Source organism: Paramisgurnus dabryanus, chromosome 4, assembly GCF_030506205.2.
Source record: "Paramisgurnus dabryanus chromosome 4, PD_genome_1.1, whole genome shotgun sequence".
In the NCBI taxonomy this organism is placed as follows: Eukaryota; Metazoa; Chordata; class Actinopteri; order Cypriniformes; family Cobitidae; genus Paramisgurnus; species Paramisgurnus dabryanus.
In genome coordinates, this window is record NC_133340.1 from 3,445,177 (window position 1) to 3,462,676 (window position 17,500).

The 17,500-nt window shown below is 35.9% G+C and overlaps 1 protein-coding gene across 1 annotated transcript in view; it reads right to left on the minus strand.

The window, feature by feature from the left end:
- Positions 1 to 4,892: 4,892 nt before the first annotated feature.
- The window catches only part of LOC135746648 (gamma-tubulin complex component 3 homolog), a 33,240-nt gene continuing 20,632 nt past the window's right edge, over positions 4,893 to 17,500 (minus strand). The window contains 11 exon segments of the mRNA XM_073814216.1: positions 4,893 to 5,956; positions 6,294 to 6,410; positions 6,856 to 6,996; positions 11,885 to 12,016; positions 12,097 to 12,185; positions 12,438 to 12,573; positions 12,683 to 12,751; positions 12,856 to 12,991; positions 13,113 to 13,302; positions 16,130 to 16,238; positions 17,379 to 17,489. Of these exon segments, the coding sequence (XP_073670317.1) occupies positions 5,795 to 5,956; positions 6,294 to 6,410; positions 6,856 to 6,996; positions 11,885 to 12,016; positions 12,097 to 12,185; positions 12,438 to 12,573; positions 12,683 to 12,751; positions 12,856 to 12,991; positions 13,113 to 13,302; positions 16,130 to 16,238; positions 17,379 to 17,489 (1,392 nt within the window). The 3' untranslated portion in view covers positions 4,893 to 5,794.

The following is a 17,500-nucleotide window of genomic DNA, read 5'->3' on the forward strand; positions in this document are numbered from 1 at the left end:
TGAAATGAGTTGTTGTGAAACTTAAACAGATCTCAGTTCAGGGAAACAACCGGTCCTCCTGGCACAGATGCCGCTCTGCTGTTCCCGCGCATATGTGTTCTGATGAGTTCAGCTGACGGCAGGAGGTGCTTGCTGTTTTTTGTTTCCCATGTAAAGAGCAGCTTGCGTGGTGTCTCCTGCATCTGCCATGCTATCTTTAAACTAGCTGTAGCTATAGCTAAGTTAGAGGAGGTTGATTCGCAGCACTCAACATGTGTTTTTTTCCCGCTTGGCAAGCTGACCGGACATGACATGTGGGCGTGGCAGCATCGATGATTCCATTTTTTAAGTTCAAGGTTGTATTATATAATTGTACATTTAATTTATATTAATAATGTAATTATTGTTATAAGGTTTGCAGTTATTAACTCATTTTAACGGTAAACGTTATCACTGATCTCCTTATCCATTTCAGCTAGTTCACATGTTCTAAACGAAAACACATTGTGGAAACACTTTGCGGTTGGCTAGTGCTTTTTGTCCCTCTCTGCTATTACTGTATAGTTTTTCAATATGGCGGAAAGACATGGAAGCCTCCTTGGACTTAACCGTTTAATGTAAATAAAGAGAAGAAATTCTAAGCTTACCAAGAAAAGTCAGAGCATTGCCAGAGGTCATTTGACACCAGTGAGGACATATTTATAAATAAAAACATTGATTTTGACTTATAAAACACTTAAAGCTCCACTGTGTACTTTTTTGAGTTAATTCTTAGCAAAAACCCATGTTTTCTTTCAAAAGTATGTGCTCATTCATGTGTAATTACTTTCACCCCACTAATCAAAGTATTCTCGTAAGTTTAGAATCTGCTATTTAAAATGCATACCTTGGAAGCGCTCTCTGGCTGAATCCATGTTGTGCCTTCATCTTTGAAATACATTCGCCGACGAGGGACATTCCTGAAATTCAAGCTCCACCTTTCGCGCTTTCAGACTACACTCACGCTGGCCGATAGCTGAAGCCTCCGGAGGTTGCATGTGTAGGCGGTATACGTCATCAAGACAGTCTTATTTCAGAATATTAACAATTATAAAGCTGACAATTATTCTTAGTTAATTGTAAATTGATGTAATATGCTTATGACTTGCAAATGTAATGCTCAGTTGATTTAAATAAACCAGGCTTGATGACGTATGCAGCCTGTGACCTGCGTAGCTGAATCCTTCGGATTTTACAACAGCCGCACGCCGTGATGAACCTGCGATTTAATGCTTTGATTTGAAAGCCTGTTGAAGACATATTCTCGAGGACATTAAAACAAGTCGCCAAGGAAGCAAAACGGGGATTTTAAACGACAACGCGACAGGAAAAACATCAAGACCAAAGTCAATATTGGAGTTAGTTTTCCAAGATGGGGCTCAAGGGACACTGAAGTTGCACTTTATATCTTCTCCACAGGTAATTCAGCATATTCGTTTACATCGATACAGTCCATGTTGTAAACTTGAAGTTTTATAGTTCCTTGGCTAACTTTAGCATGATTATGCATAACACTTGTTAGTGTAAACATGCATGTGGTTTAATGTGTTCGAACAGCCACACGCCGTTTCTCCGCCCATTTATGTAACCTGAGGTACTGAGATAAATGTTTTTCATCTTTTCTGACCTCTAGCACAAACACACGGTGACAGCCCTATTTTTAGCCTTTCATTGATAATAGCGTCAGATCTGCGCGTCTTTCGTTTCATTTTACAAGCGTGTGAAAGTTGCGTGATCTTTTTTCACAAATATGAGAGAAAGCTCTTACATATACACGGACATGTAACGTTTACTTAAAACATAAGCATTGGACTCTGACATAATATTAGTTCGCGTCCATTTAAACCCGTCATTACTCTCGCTCATGATTAAATGACAGGAGAGGGACTCGTCCACAGACCATCCCCTCAGTGTTCTGGAGAGAAAATGGACAAAAAGAGACTGATTTAAACACCAAGTGTAAACGTAATGTGTCTCTCTCGTCCACTTGTGATCTGATCGACGAAAACACATTTTAATACCAAGTTTAACAGCCCCTGTGATATTTTTCCTCGCGTCGATGAAAAAGGAGTGTCTAAGCTACGTTTATGGTTGCTTTTTGTATGTGATTTTAAGCGGATATATCATGACAATCAGACTTTTTCCATGTTTAACATAAATCTGTGTGCTTTGACGGATCACAGGCAAAGGACATTGCAAATTGTTCATTTTTTTTAATTGCTTTTGCTTTGTAGCTACTGGAAGCCATGTTAACCTTGGCATGACACGGCCGGGCCACCGTACGAGTTAAAACGCGTTCCGAATGGAGGGGGGCTAGAAGGTAATATTAAGTTGCTTGTCATATAGACTTTCACCGCTAGATGGGAGTAGATCATACACAGTGGAGCTTTAAAAACTACACATTGTCCCTTTAACAAGATTTCAATAAAGTATTAGTAAATGTTAAAATTAACATAAAACATTAATAAAAGTAAAATAAAAAATGCTTTACAAGTGCCGTTCATTATAATGATAATGTAATAATGAATTTAGAGCATAATAAATAACAGAATACCCCGCGTTCCAAATTATTATGCACATGCAATTTTTGTTTATTTTTCCAATACAGTCAGTTAGTTTACAAATTGTATTTTACCCTCAACACTTATATGACAGTGTGGATGTTATTTAATGACATAAAAATGTCAAAAGATACTTTAATACTTTGAAAAAATATGAAAAAATACACTGTTTCAAATAATTATGCAGAATGCACTTTAACCAAATTTATAATGATATAATGGATTATAATGATCTAAAAACAGATATCTGTCAAATGTGCTGCATGGACACAAAACAAATATTGTCCAAAAAACAAACACAATGTAAAATAAATAATGTATTTACACATTTTACATAATAATATATGAGCATATCTTTGACATGACTTTAACTCTCCCATTCATTAAACTTGTGAGTATACAAGTATAGGTTTTGTCTTTATTTCACTTGAAGATGCTAGTATTGCATCTCTAAGTTGATGTTTGAATTATAGTGCTGTTCACCTCACAGATCTTTCATATAATGATGCTCCACAAGCTCTTAAATAGGATTAAGGTCAGAGGATGATGGTGGTAATATCTTGATTTCTTTCTTATTTTATGCCCATATTAATGAAAATAGTCAGTGATGCTTTTTGCAGCATGGGATGGTATATTATCCTCCATGAAAGTAAACTTATTTCAGAAGACATGATTCCCTTTATATCCCATTGTGAAAAACTCTGCATATCTTCTGCCTTTTGACTCCCTCAGGGATCCTAAATGGACCTACTATTTACCAATATTCCAGCCCAAATCATTACTCTGCCACCTCTCCCTAATGTTACAGTTTTGATTGAATATAGTGGCTATTCACCAACAATACATAATTGCATTCATCTACATTATTCAGTGTATTATGGCATGTCAATGAATAAAACTGTGTTAAGTAGTCTTCTTGTAATTCTGAGCTAACAGCAAATGTTTTATTTTTGCAAGTTTTGATTGGGGGAGTGGTAGAAATACAACTTTATGCACTAAAGGTCAGGATGGGGTTCTTGGGATTCCAGAGACACCAGCCGGTTTAAATGTTTGCTTCTTAACGGTGGCTTTTTAATGCAGCCTTTTCCTAAAAAATATTTTAAAAAGCCTTTATATAGTCAAATCTTTCTGTACTGTGAATCACTCATGAATCTTATAATAGTTTAATGATTTCTGTTTAGGTCCAACAAATATGAATTGTTATAGGAAATAATTTGCTTTTTTAAGATAATGGACACTTTTTGTCTTTAGAAAGATCTTTTTTCATACCCATATTGTAGGAGAACTACAACTTACTCAATAATTTTAGCATATTTTTTAAAGAAGGCCTATTAAAGTATTTTTTCACATTTTTATTTCATTTAAATAGAATAACATCCACACTGTCATATAAGTGTTGAGGGTAAAATACAATTTCTAAACTTACTAACTGTATAGGAAAAATAAACAAAAATGGCATGTGCATAATAATTTGGAACGCGGTGTATATAGACAGAATATATTCGTGGAAATAATAAATGCATAATCCATAATAAAACCAATGAAACCATGCAAAGCAACAGATGCAGCAACACACAAGTGGCACAGTGATACTGCTGTAATGCAGTCAAATGTGAATGTTTCTAGACTCACTGGCCTAATATACAACGGCATAATCAAAGCCTAAAACTGTACGTTTTACAGAAATAAATACTGGTAAAAGAGATTAGTATTTAATTTTTACCTCTCAGCTTAATTTTACCCATCATGTCTCCAAAGGGCTTCGTTGAAAGAAGCCTAAACATCAACAATTTCTTCAGTACCTTAAGTGTCTTTAGGGTTGTCTGAATAAGCCTTTCCGCATAACCATAAAAGCGTCATGTGTGCTGTACGCGGACCCTATTCTTCAGCCATAACAAGCGTACCTTGATGCTGAAAAAAAAAAAGGTGGCAACACATCTTATACAGATATTGTGTCTAATTGAAGCTCTGAATCACTTAAATTAGTGGCAGAAATGACCTGACAGAAAAATTAGGAAAAAACACATTTAAATTAGTTAACGATTAGTAAATCGTTTCATTCCATATCAGTATGTGTCCGATTCATTTAAATGAATCAACATTTAGTAGCCCAGACGTTTGAAGTTCAAGGGCCTATTTTGTACTCTAAATGTGGAATTTATATGTTTTCTTATACATCTCTGTAGTTTTATCATTTACTGCCTATTGTTTAAAATTAAAAAATGCTAATGCACAGATAATCTGTTTTTGAAATTGAGAGTACAGACTTATTTATATAAAAAGATTATTTATTTAAGAAAACAATGACACGATGTTTGTTTGAGTTCTGCTTTTGTACACGTGTGCTGTACAGCGTGGATTGTTTGAAGCCTTGTGGAGAATCATACTCTGCTTCAACCCAAAACACTTGAAATTAAAGTACAATGACAACATCTCATTGCCTTTTTCAATGAATTAGAGGACAAAATCATTAATACATTATTCAGTTTTCATCGACTATATAATGAGGCAAGATTTTTGCCACTTTTTATCCACACACTTCATGAACATTTATAAGATGGATAAACTACTATAGTTTATAACTATAGCAATTTTTCAGAATAGCAACATTGTCCTCACAGTTAATCCAGAAGCCTGATCGGGTCACACAGCATTGTGGGTAATTAATTTTGAATGACAAAAAAAAATGAAATGAGTTTACAGAATGTCTTTTCATTTAAGTTCATGTACTTTTGCCATTAAATAACTGATTGACGCTAGAGGTTTCTCTTTTAATACACGCAGTACAAAGGTCACAGCGTCTATAATAACAAACTCAACAAACAGATCAAAAATAATTACAAGGTTATGAAAATGGACACCAGGGCAAAGCAGATCTGCATGTTAAAACCCAATCTGAGCAATCAGAGGAGGTGCCAAAAACTAAATTAAGATAAACACAGAGGATGAAAAAGCAAGAAAATTACAAAAACAAAAGTATCAAACAAAATCTTAAATATGAACAAATGACAAAACTGATAAGAACTCATCTGTGACCTTGTCATACTGAATGTTAGACTCCGCTAGATAGTTTGTGTGATTGAAATCATTTGGCCATGGCAAGGAAACAGGGTATTTTATAAACACATTTTTTAATTCCCTGTTATACGAGCGGCAGAATAATTGTGATTAGCCCTATTATTAAAGTCCACACAACATTAATGTTCCATCAAGAGTCAGATGTTAGAGCTTCGTCGCCCTCTAGTGGCGCCCAGTGAGGGACGCAGACGTGGATCACGGGCCTTGTAATGTTCGTTGAAGTCCAGACGGAAACTAAGAAACTGTAGACTCTCATCAGAGCTGGTCATTAAAAGCCGAAGAAACTCTTGCACGATGCCCTGGAGGAAAGGAGAGAGAGAAACATGAGGAATTTCATCTCTGCATTGCATCCAGGACTTTATCTTACTGTATCCTGTGTCATAACCAGGTTTGACACAATAAAGCAATTCAATCTAAGTTTACGAACCAGCCCCAAGTATTTAACTATTCAACTTATATAGCACATTTAAAAGTGCAGCACAATGAAAAAGACTTTAAATGGTAAGCTGAAGAGATGAGTCTTTAATATTGGTGATCATTTTGATATTGGCGAGTTAGGCAAAGGATAAAAGTAAATCTAAAAAATTAAGAATTTGAAGGGTGTATTTGTGTAAACTAAACGGGCATATCATGTACCTGGTAGAAGTGTGTGAGTAATCTGAGCTGGGAGCACATTTTTGGTATGGTTTCCTTGTACTCCTGTACGCGCCTGTTCTCTGCCGCCTCCTGCTCTGCCGTTACACCCCACTCACCCTAAAACACAAAACACACGCAACTATAAACAAACACAAATTGTAGCAGTGTCGTCTTTTGCTCTTTCGGCACTTTAGCCGACATAGACAATCAAAGGTAATAGAAAACTAACACCATGCTGTTAAAGCAGAATGCACTCTCATGCGCCCATACAGTCGCTAATGGCTGCAGTCCAGAAATAAAGTGATGGATCGTATATCTCAGCACGTTTGAGATCATTAGACAGCTTTATAGGTCTATACATTCATGGGTTTACCGTGTGCTCGCTCCCAGAATTATTTAAGAACACGTGACTTGTGAAATGTTTATTCCTATAAATACATCTCGATATAGATATGATATGGTCACGCATACAGTGAACAAGATGAAAGGACACTGATTGTATTTTGTTCACAGTATTTTAATCATATCCATTTTAATGCATTGTGTCTCTCTTTGTACGTACCATTTCCTCTCTCTGTCTTTTCTTGTCCTCGTACTGGACACGCAGCTGTAGTTCTTCTAAAGCAGAACGATACAGCGAGTCCTGGGCACTCTGGAACTCGATGATCTGATCGAACACGGCACGCAACTGATTCAACAGAGACTGCATTGAAAAAAAAATTATGAAACAAAATTATTATGATGGCACAAAACATTTTTTGTCCTCTAAATTTAAAGCATTAACCCCTTAAAGAGATAGTTCACTTTAAAATGAAAATTCTGTCATCATTATCTCTTCCTCATGTTGTTCTAAACCTGTATGAATTTCTTTTTTTCTGATAAACACAAAAGAAGATATTTTGAGAAATGATGGTAAACAAACAGCAGTGGACTATAGACTTCCATAGTAGGAATAGAAAAATATGATGGAATTTAATGGGTACCGTCAACTGTGTGCTTAGCATCATTTATCCAAATATTTTCTTAGTCATTTATCACAACACTTCCAAAATATTTTTTCCCTACTATGGAAGTCAATGGTCACTTACTGCTGTGTGTTTACCATCATTTCTCAAAATATCTTTGTGTTCGTGTTCATCAGAAAAAAAAATTCACACAGGTTTAGAACAAAATGAGGATGAGTAAATGATGACAGAACTTTTATTTTCAAGTAAACTATCCCTTTAACTGTCACCCCCCCCCCCCCCTTTGAGTGGGGGTAAATGTAATTTCAAATTTATATCTCTGACATTCTTTTTGTCTAAAAGCCTAATCTTTGGCTGCTTTTAGTTGTTAATATGAAAAAAAAACAGTTTATAAAACTTTATTTTAATAAATACAGGGTTTATACAGAAATCCTTAAGTTAAATTTACTACTTTTTACTACCTTTTTTACTACCTTCAGAATATTTTTTAAAACCATCACGACACTGAATTGCAAGTGTTAATCAGTGACCTTTCTATTATTTACACAGATTTTGACATATATAACATACAAAAAAGAATTAAAGTGAAAAAAATTTTTCTGACTGAAATATTTTTCAGGCCAAGTCATATTCCTTTACCTAACACTTTATGTAGGCGAGACCAATAGCATTTTAAGGGGAGATTTTTTTTGCCATAAATTCCATATTCAAGTCTCATGTGGCATATAGGTAGCTGTAGTTTGCAGGGCATTTCAGATTAAGGCGAAACTGCTAAATAACTCACTATACTGTATAAAAAGAAAACATGAATATCACCACCTTTAATGAATCTTTGATTAATTATTTATTAATTGTAAATGTATTTATTTTAGCATTTACTAATAATTTTTTAATCAAAGTTGAAACTGTTAACATTAGTGAATACACCGTGAACCACCGTCAATTAATGTAATGACATAAACAAGAATTAATTAATGATTATATACTCTATATTTTTCATTGTTTGTTTATGTTATATAATGCACTTACTAATGTGAACAAATACAACTTTATCATATCATATTATTCAGTACACATAAACGAATAATCCAGGGTCTGTTCTGTTCACACAACAGCTTACAGTAACGTTATGTATGAATATAAACCCTGAACGAGTAACTCGAGTCAAACTCGTGTAGAATTCGCACAGGATGTCTGTAACCATCGTGACAGTTGTTAATTGAATGACTGTACCTTTATCAACAAATTATTATGTTACAATAGAGGCAGCGCTGATGTGCTAGTTTATGCGCAATGTTTCTGCTGTTTACTTTCTTCTAAGACCTAAATGGTCGTGTTTATATGAGGATATTTGCAAAGACGGGATTTTTGAGGCATATGTGTTATTTAAGGCCAATAAAGCGGCAAAAAATACGTACAACACAAGCTCAATGAGAAACGAATGTGCGGCTAGCGTGCTCCTCTGAAACAGAAACAGCGGACGCACTGTTGTTTGTGTTTGAATGGCTTAAAATCACCTGTTTTTAAACTGCTGTGCTTAAATATATGTACAAATGTTACGTTTTTGTGACCACACGCAAATGCAACTGCAAGAACCGACAGGTGGATGACATCAAAGTCCCGCGAGATAATTTCGGAAGCAGTCTCCTCTTATGATTCCTCGTCATTCGCTCTCAAGGGATTTGGATGTCATCTGCCTTTTGGTTGTTGTGGCGCCACATGAAGTTTACCCACGAGTTAAACAAACCCGTTGTACCAGCCACTGGCTATATCAGCATAGCATTAAAAAGCGTGCCGCGGATGATCAGTAACGTGAGAAATCATTTACCCCCAAAATACAGGACCCTTTACGTTAGTCATACTGTGCAAAGACACGCAATTACCTGTTTGGTTTTCTTAGCCCACGAACTGAAAGGCTTGCCAATCTTCATCATTTCGCTAAGCCAAGTCAATCGTCTTTTACACCTTTATCAATCTTCAAAACATCGGAGCCTTCCTGCATTATAAGTTTGACCATGCTAGCTGAAATAAACTTTTACCTCAGCTTAACATGATAAAGTCAGAAAACCCGTAGTGGATCCGGTCCGTAGTGATTACAGAACGCTTACAGCGGAGAGAGGGACGTGATTCGGCTCCACTCCAGGCTTTGATCACATCCCAGAGACGAAAGACCTTTGATTATTTGCCCAGATATGCAGGTGATTTGAACTAATTTCCAGGCATCATAACGTTACAAAAAGCAATCGAAAATTTACTACCTCGACAGATGAATCTTACTACTTTTTACTACTTTTTACTGGCCTTAATTTGGCATAATTTAATTGACTACCTTTTACTACCTTTTACAACCCCGCGGAAACCCTGAAATAAAAATGCAAAAGTAGATATTTTATACAAAAAAAACTATAAAATATAAATGTTTTAAAACTAGTTTTGATTCAAATTTCAAAAATGTTTTCTGTCAAACTTAGTGATTTTTCCAAAAAAGGCCACTAGGTGTCATTGGTTTGCTGTATACTATAGTCACAAATTAATAAATTACTGTCACTGCATTAATATTAGGGGTGTGCCGGTTTCAGAATTGGTGATGACGGTTATGACGTGAGTCAAATGTGACGGTTCATAACATAACCGTCTGTGGGGGGCGTTTTGCTCGTTTAAATGTTTGTGGATTGACGCGAAAGTGTCATTTTACCATAAAATCATGAATGTGATGCCAAGTGTGTTTTAAACAGTAATGACTTTAAGCAATTTAACAGAAAGCAATGAAATATTTAAAAACACACTGTTGACAGAAGACTGCGCTGTCACTCTCTGCTCAGAATAAATGAATCCTCTCTCATCTAACGTTATTTTGATAATCTTCAGAGAAACAGATTTAATTGTGTCTATATCTGTCATTACATGGACCAGAATGTGGGTTAAAAAGCGTCTTGAAGAGGTTTTGCTCATAAATGCATGTAAAGTAAAGTAATTAATATGACCTTGAGATTTTTATACTGTTATCAAACTGCACAGTATGCGCAGCAAACGCAGCTGACAATGGCCACGCGCGGCAAACGCTCTCCACATACAGTACGCGCTGTTCAGTTCTCACACTTGCGAAGTAAACCGGCGTTTGAATAAACAAGACACTGATTAGCTACTTACTCTACGTTTATTTAAAATTAACAGCAAGACAAGCAGTGAATGTGCTTTCAGGAGAGTTAGTAGATTAGCATGGGAGAATTTGAACTTGAAAAGCGGAGTGTACTGACGTCTTTCCGCGGTTAAAACAACATTCCTTCTTATGGTCATTCATGTTTATTTGATGCTATAAATTAACTAGAAGGAAGAGATGATTTGAAAGGTGAGACTTTGTTTAATATGTTTAATCTCAAAAGTAACCGAAAAGTAACCTGGTCTGTCCTGTATGTCAGCGCGTTGTCAGTGTCTGCTCCGCTCTGTATTTTTCACTGCGTGAGAACATGGTGGGGCGTATAACACAGACTGTTAACAATTGTTTTAAATAGTATTTAAAAATTCTGTATGATACATTTTTTTTATATATATTTTAATAACACGGTTTTGCCGGTTATAGGGTTCTAATGACAGTGTTCAACTATAACCGTCGGTCTCACGGTTATATAATGACCGTCACAGCCCTAATTAATATCATTGCAAAAAGTCTTTGCAAAATAGGAAACTAGTGTTATAAACATGCAATAAAAAGTGGGCCCTCTGACATGTTAGAAAATTACTCTCACTATCACATTCTTTTCTCAAAATGGTGATGAAATATGAAAACTATATTATTAGAGCCTTCCAATGATATATAGTTTGTCGAGATTATTTCAGGTTTAGTGTTGGATATTAGTGTTATAAATATATAATAACAAGTGGGCCCTTTTCATTCTTATCTCGAAATGGTGATGAAATATGAAAACTACATTATTAGAGCTTTCCAACGATATATATTTTGTCAAGATTGTTTCAGATTTAGAGTAGGATATTAGTGTTATAATTAAGTAAAAACTACTTGACTACTTTTACAAAATTACTCACTGCATCATTCGTTTTGCAAAATGGTGATGAACAGGAAAATTACACTCGTAGTGCTTTTCAAGGATATATAGTTTGATTATTTTAGTTTTAGAATAGGCTATTATTAATAGTAACGTAAACAATTTGGGCCCACCTGTGGGCCCGTGACAGTTTAGGGTTAAGTTAGGATTTCCTTAGTTAACAGGTGACTGCAAAACCAAAAAGGAGTTAGCATTTTTAATAATACTTCTGATTCCATTGTCCCCAAGTCAATGTTTTTTTTTTTACATGGTTTTGAAAATGGTTCAAATGGTTTTTTTACATGGTTTTTTTGGGTGGTTTCCTGGACAGGATTTAGATTAATCTAAAACTAGGCCCAAGTTATATAAGGACATTTAAGCGGTTTTACAAACTTTTTAAGCACAAAAATCCCTGATATTCCATGACTTGAATGAAAAAAAAAAAATCCTAACTTTCAATGTCTGGCAAAGACCTTTTAAAATTCCATGACCGTGGGAACCCTGCATTTCACTCAAGAGACCCTAAACTTTTACAATTGTGTGTATATAGGGGTATATACAGTATATATGATGTGCATCGTACCCTGTTGTTAACATCTAGTAGGCAGCGAGAGATGATGGTGTCCAGGAAAACCTCGTGAGCTGCGATGATGTGATCCAGATCCTGAGCCTGTTGAACTTTATTCCACAACTCATCCCACGAACACTCCAACACCTATAAACACACACACAATGTATTCAGCAATACAGCTCATTGCACATCTGTGTTCGACAGTGATGGGAACACACACACACCTCAAATGTGATGTAGTACTGCATCTGGTGGATGAAGTGAACCATCTCGGAGGCGAGAACGTGACACTGGTGCAGCACACCGGAGAGCTCTAGATGAACGTACATTACATATTATTTTCAAAGCTGTGCTATATGGAAGCTAACAAAAATCCCACACTGTTATCACATATGCACACAACTCGTTCCATCTCTTTTAATGCATTCAAAATATCTTTCCTCATAAAAACAGTGTATACTTGTAGTAGGCGAATTGGAATGCATGCTTTATTTTATTTTACATACATTACTTATTTTCAGAAGAAATATTTCCCTCTGTTGGCGGTGGGCGATACTGAACTTACCCGGCATGCTCTTCAGCAGTTTGGCGTTGCACATCTGACCCTTCCAGATGTCTGTGAGAATGTACTCCATTCTTTTTGCCCTCCACAGGAAGTTGAACACTCGCAGGTAATGACTCATACACTCACGCGTGAACACCTGACGCAGATATGAAAGACACTCGTTAAAACTACACACATGCAATAAGCACAGAAAAGACCAGACGGATACAAAACTATGTGTGCGCTCTATGTATGCACTTAGTTACCGTAGCAATGGGCCCTTCCACATGATAGTCCAGACTGAAGACATCCCAACCAGTGTCCCCCGGAGACACCTGCACAAAACAAGACAATGCATTCACAATGAATTCGTTTTTACATATTCGGTAATAAAAGGTTGTTTTTCCTCTTCCTTTTCATGAAGCAGCCCTCTAAATACCTCCAACAGCCGAACATCGAGTCTTTTCAGAATCTCGGGACTGTCAAATTGAGCGTTGGTTGCCCTGACAGCGGTCTCCAGGATACCGGTTAAATTATGTTGGTACAGGGTAGTGGCGGCCCTCACCAGCTCCGGCCTGAGAGATAGAGAGGAAGAAAGATGGATGATTCCAGGTCGCCTTTATTGGATACGGAAAAGCTCAAAAACATCAAATTGAAGAAAAAGCAACATGTTTTAACAAGAGGCCACAGACTCACTTGAGAAGGTCCATAAGGTGTCGGATAAAGTCTCCCTGGCCAAGCAGCAGGTATCTTCTCATGGCTTGAAGATGCTCAAGTAGATGGTAGTTCTTATTCAACACATCCAACAGATACTTACTGGTCTCGAAATAAGCAGCGTCTATCTTACTCTGAAAGGCCCCTTCGAGATCAGTAAACAACTCTGTCGCTGAAAAAGAGAGATAGACAAAGACATATTATCTAATATCTATACGTTAGTGCTAGGAAAAGATTAATCGCATACAAAATAAAAGTGCATTTTTGTCTAATATATGTGTCTGTACTGTGTGTAATTATTATGTATATTTAAACACACACACACACACACACACACACACACACACACACACACACACACACACACACACACACACACACACATATACATTTCAGAACATTTTTATTTATATATCCATTTTTATTGTTAATATATAAAAATATAAATAAATATATATAAACATATAAATGTTTCTTAAATACATACATGAATGTGTTTGTATTTATATATACACATAATAATTACACACAGCACACACTTATATATTATGTAGGGCCGGGACTCGATTAAAAAAATGTATCTAATTAATTAGAGACTTTGTAATTAATTAATCGACATTAATCACACATAAATATTTGACCTGAGAACATTGAGAAGTTATTTTTTCACATGGATTTTTAGTATACCATGAATAATGACTGAATACATAAGCTTAAGCAACAAAATATTGTTCATTTTTGTTCAACCAAGTCGTTGTACACGGAGTCGGGCTAACGTCCACGCTAGCTGCTATAGGTTTTGCATTGAGATGATACTTGAGGCTCGATGTGCTGCGGGTGATATGTGAATTCCTTGTTGCATAGCTTACACACAACCATGCTCTTATCGACGCTTCCATCCGTTCGTTTAAAAAAAAAAAAAATCCCATCCACGGGGCCAACCAAAGCGATCTCATCAGCTTCTCCGTTCATGTTCACTGTGGTTTGTTGTTGTTTGAAGTCATGAACGCTAGTTGGTGCTCCAGTATAATCGGTCCGCGAAAACTCATCCAATGAGAAATGTTCCGCGGTGCAAAAATAAGTGTGATTAAAATGCGTTAAAAATGTTTAACGCGTTATTTTTTGTGTAATTAATTAATCTTAATTAACGCGTTAAAGTTCCGGCCCTAATATTATGCAAAAAAATCACTTTTATTTTATATGCGATTAATCGTGATTAATCTTTTCCCAGCATTACTGTTCATAGATTTTTCATCTTCTGTGAAAGTCTCCGGACCATCAAATATTTGTCCAATCATTGCATTTGGTCTGACAGAATGCCCTGCCAACCAGCCACTACAACAAAACTGTCTACCTGTATTTGCACTAATGTTATCGTACTACACATTTTAATTATTGTACACTTAAAGGACAAGTTCGGTATTTTAGACTTAAAGCCCTGTTTTCAGATTGTTTATGGTCAAATAGAATGGTTTTGACTGAAATTTCGACATTTGCGGCTGCCCTGAGAATTTTCGCGTGTTTGTGTTTCAGCTCAGACCTCTACAATGGGTTTAATGGTGCACTGGAACAATCCTCCCTAAAATGCATTAAACTTTCATTTACAAAGACGTGAAACTCACCGAGTGGTCAGGGGTGTTCACTGGTATGCTCACACAAAAATCGCTCCAAAAGACGCATTCCAACAGGTTTTATCGTAGTTTTTACCAACTCCATTGACTTGTATTAGATGTCCTGTGAGGTACGGTATTACTCCGCGCCGGGAACTTTGTTTCTATTCTTGCAATTGGCAAAGGCGGATTAGCGCCACCACCTGGGCTGGAGTGTCTATTATTCAAGCTCTAAGCGGAAGAATGTACGGGTGTGAGGCGTTTGGAAAAATAGGTCCACAAGTTAACAACGAATGCTAAAACAGCTGTTGGAAAGCATCTTTTGCTGTGATTTTTGTGTGAGCATATCAGTGAACACCCCTGACCACTCCGTGAGTTTCACGTCTTTGTAAACGAAAGTTTAATGCATTTTAGGAAGGATTGTTTCAGTGCACCATTAAACTCATTGTAAAGGTGTGAGATGAAGCACAAACATCCGAAAATTCTCAGGGCAGCCGCATGTGTCGAAATTTCAGTCAAAACCATTCTATTTCACCATAAACAATCTGAAAACAGGGCTTTAAGTCTAAAATACCGAACTTGTCCTTTAAACTAGTCAATCAAGCTATGCTTAACAGTCGCGATCGATTATGCTTCCGTGTTGTGACGTTTTTTCGAGTGAAACAGAATTTTACATGAGGAAAATAGCAGGCGTGGCTTGTTTTTTCCACTTTGAATTGATTGGATATAGAAAATTAGGTGTTACATTCAGAAATAAAACTCGAGACATCTAGCTGAAAAAATAAAACCAAGACATCTAGCTGACAGTAATCAGAGAATGATCGCCACAAGGGTGGTAGGTGGTACATCTTCAGATTTTGATTAAAGTTTATGAGGGCACAGGAATTAAAAAACTGACTTACACGGATTAATTGCTGTAATAAACACTGCAAAATATTACATAAAAAAATAAGATTTATTTTTAACTTAGATTAATTAATACATGCCTTTTTTTGCAAAAATATAAAAAAAAATCTTTTTCTTTAAATAACAGCTGAACAAAACGACAAATAGAAATAACAAATTGCATGGACAAGCAAAAAAAGTAAAAAATAGACAGGCAAAAATAAAAACCCTTCAAAAAAAGACATTGAAGGACAGAGATGTATGCAGGAGGCTAAAAGCATTGATCAGCCCTGCTAGCAAAGATGCTAAATACAGCCAGCATCGATACAGACAATTACACCAGAGACGCGGTGGTCAAAAACAGCACTTTCCCTCACAACAGATCAATCCCTCTCTCTACTTTCAGCAGTTTATTTAACTATTAGCCGCCATTATGGCCACAAATATTGCATTAGACAGCATAAAACCCGGTTATATTTAGCAAATGCATTAACGTATGCTTACCGTCTTTGGGTGAGTCGGTGGATTTGGAGGCAGGCATGATTTTTCCCGGCGGCGTACGGTCATGACACACCTGATGCAGGAAGTTGATGGATTTACCGATTAGCAATACCTGAAATGGTGAGAGGAAACGCAATTAGTTAAATTAGGAATACACAAATACATTTTATTAAATACTTTTTTAATTCTGTTTTGTTGCATTTTAAATAGTTAACTCAAGTAGTTTAGCAATGTTTTAGCAATGCAAAGTTCATAGGTTTCATTCCATTGAATTGAAGTTGCATTGAATAAAAACGCCTGCCAAATGCATAAATGTCATTTCGAAGAAAATGAATAAGATTTGATTTACGATGACATTAAAGGGGACATTTCACAAAACTGATATGATGTCAAATAATTATTTGGTGTCCCCAGAGTACATATGTGTAGTTTTAGCTCAAAATACCATATAAATAATTTATTATAACATGTTAATATTGACACTTTGTAGGTGTGAGCAAAACTGAGCCATTCTTGGGTGTGTCCTTTTAAATGCAAATGAGCTGATCTCTGCACTAAATGGCAGTGCCGTGGTTGGATAGTGCAGATTAAGGGGCGGTATTATCCACTTCTGACATCACAAGGGAAGAAAAATTTAAATGAGCAATTTTTTCACATGCTTGCAGAGAATGGTTTACCAAAACTAAGTTACTGCGTTGATCTTTTTCACATTTTCTAGGTTGATAGAAGCACTGAGGACCCAATTATAGCACTTAAAAATGAAAAAGTCAGATTTTCATGATATGTCCCCTTTAAAACATATTCACGTATGTCATAAATACAAAAATGATAAGAACTGTCAGTCATTTACAATAGTTTTTAATACACGTACTATAATTATTTTATTTTGTATTGACTGTATATTTGTTGTTTATGTCATTGTGTTGCAAATCTTAGGGGTCATTGCTGGGTCGAAAACTTTATTTTTGACATTCAAACCAATGTAAAAGTACACTGTAACTAATTCCTTGTTGCACTTAAATTTTTAAGTTTAATCAACTTGAATATACAATTTATTTCAACTTTCTTGACTAGTGAGGAGTTACTATAAATTATAAAAATAAGGTTAAATTAGCTTAAGTAATTCAACTTTATTTTTATAATTTATAGCAACTTCTCATTAGTCAAGAAAGTTGAAATCATTCTAAATTTCAAATTAATTAAACTCAAAAATGTAAGTAAAATGAAAAACGTAATGATATGAGTGCTGTACCTTTCTGGCCTGGTCCATGGTGAAGAAGGATGGGATCATACTCTTCCTCAAAGAGTACTTATCGTGCCAGAGTCTGTCCGTCTTTACCGTCGGATCTGAGGCTACAAAGAACTGAACACGTA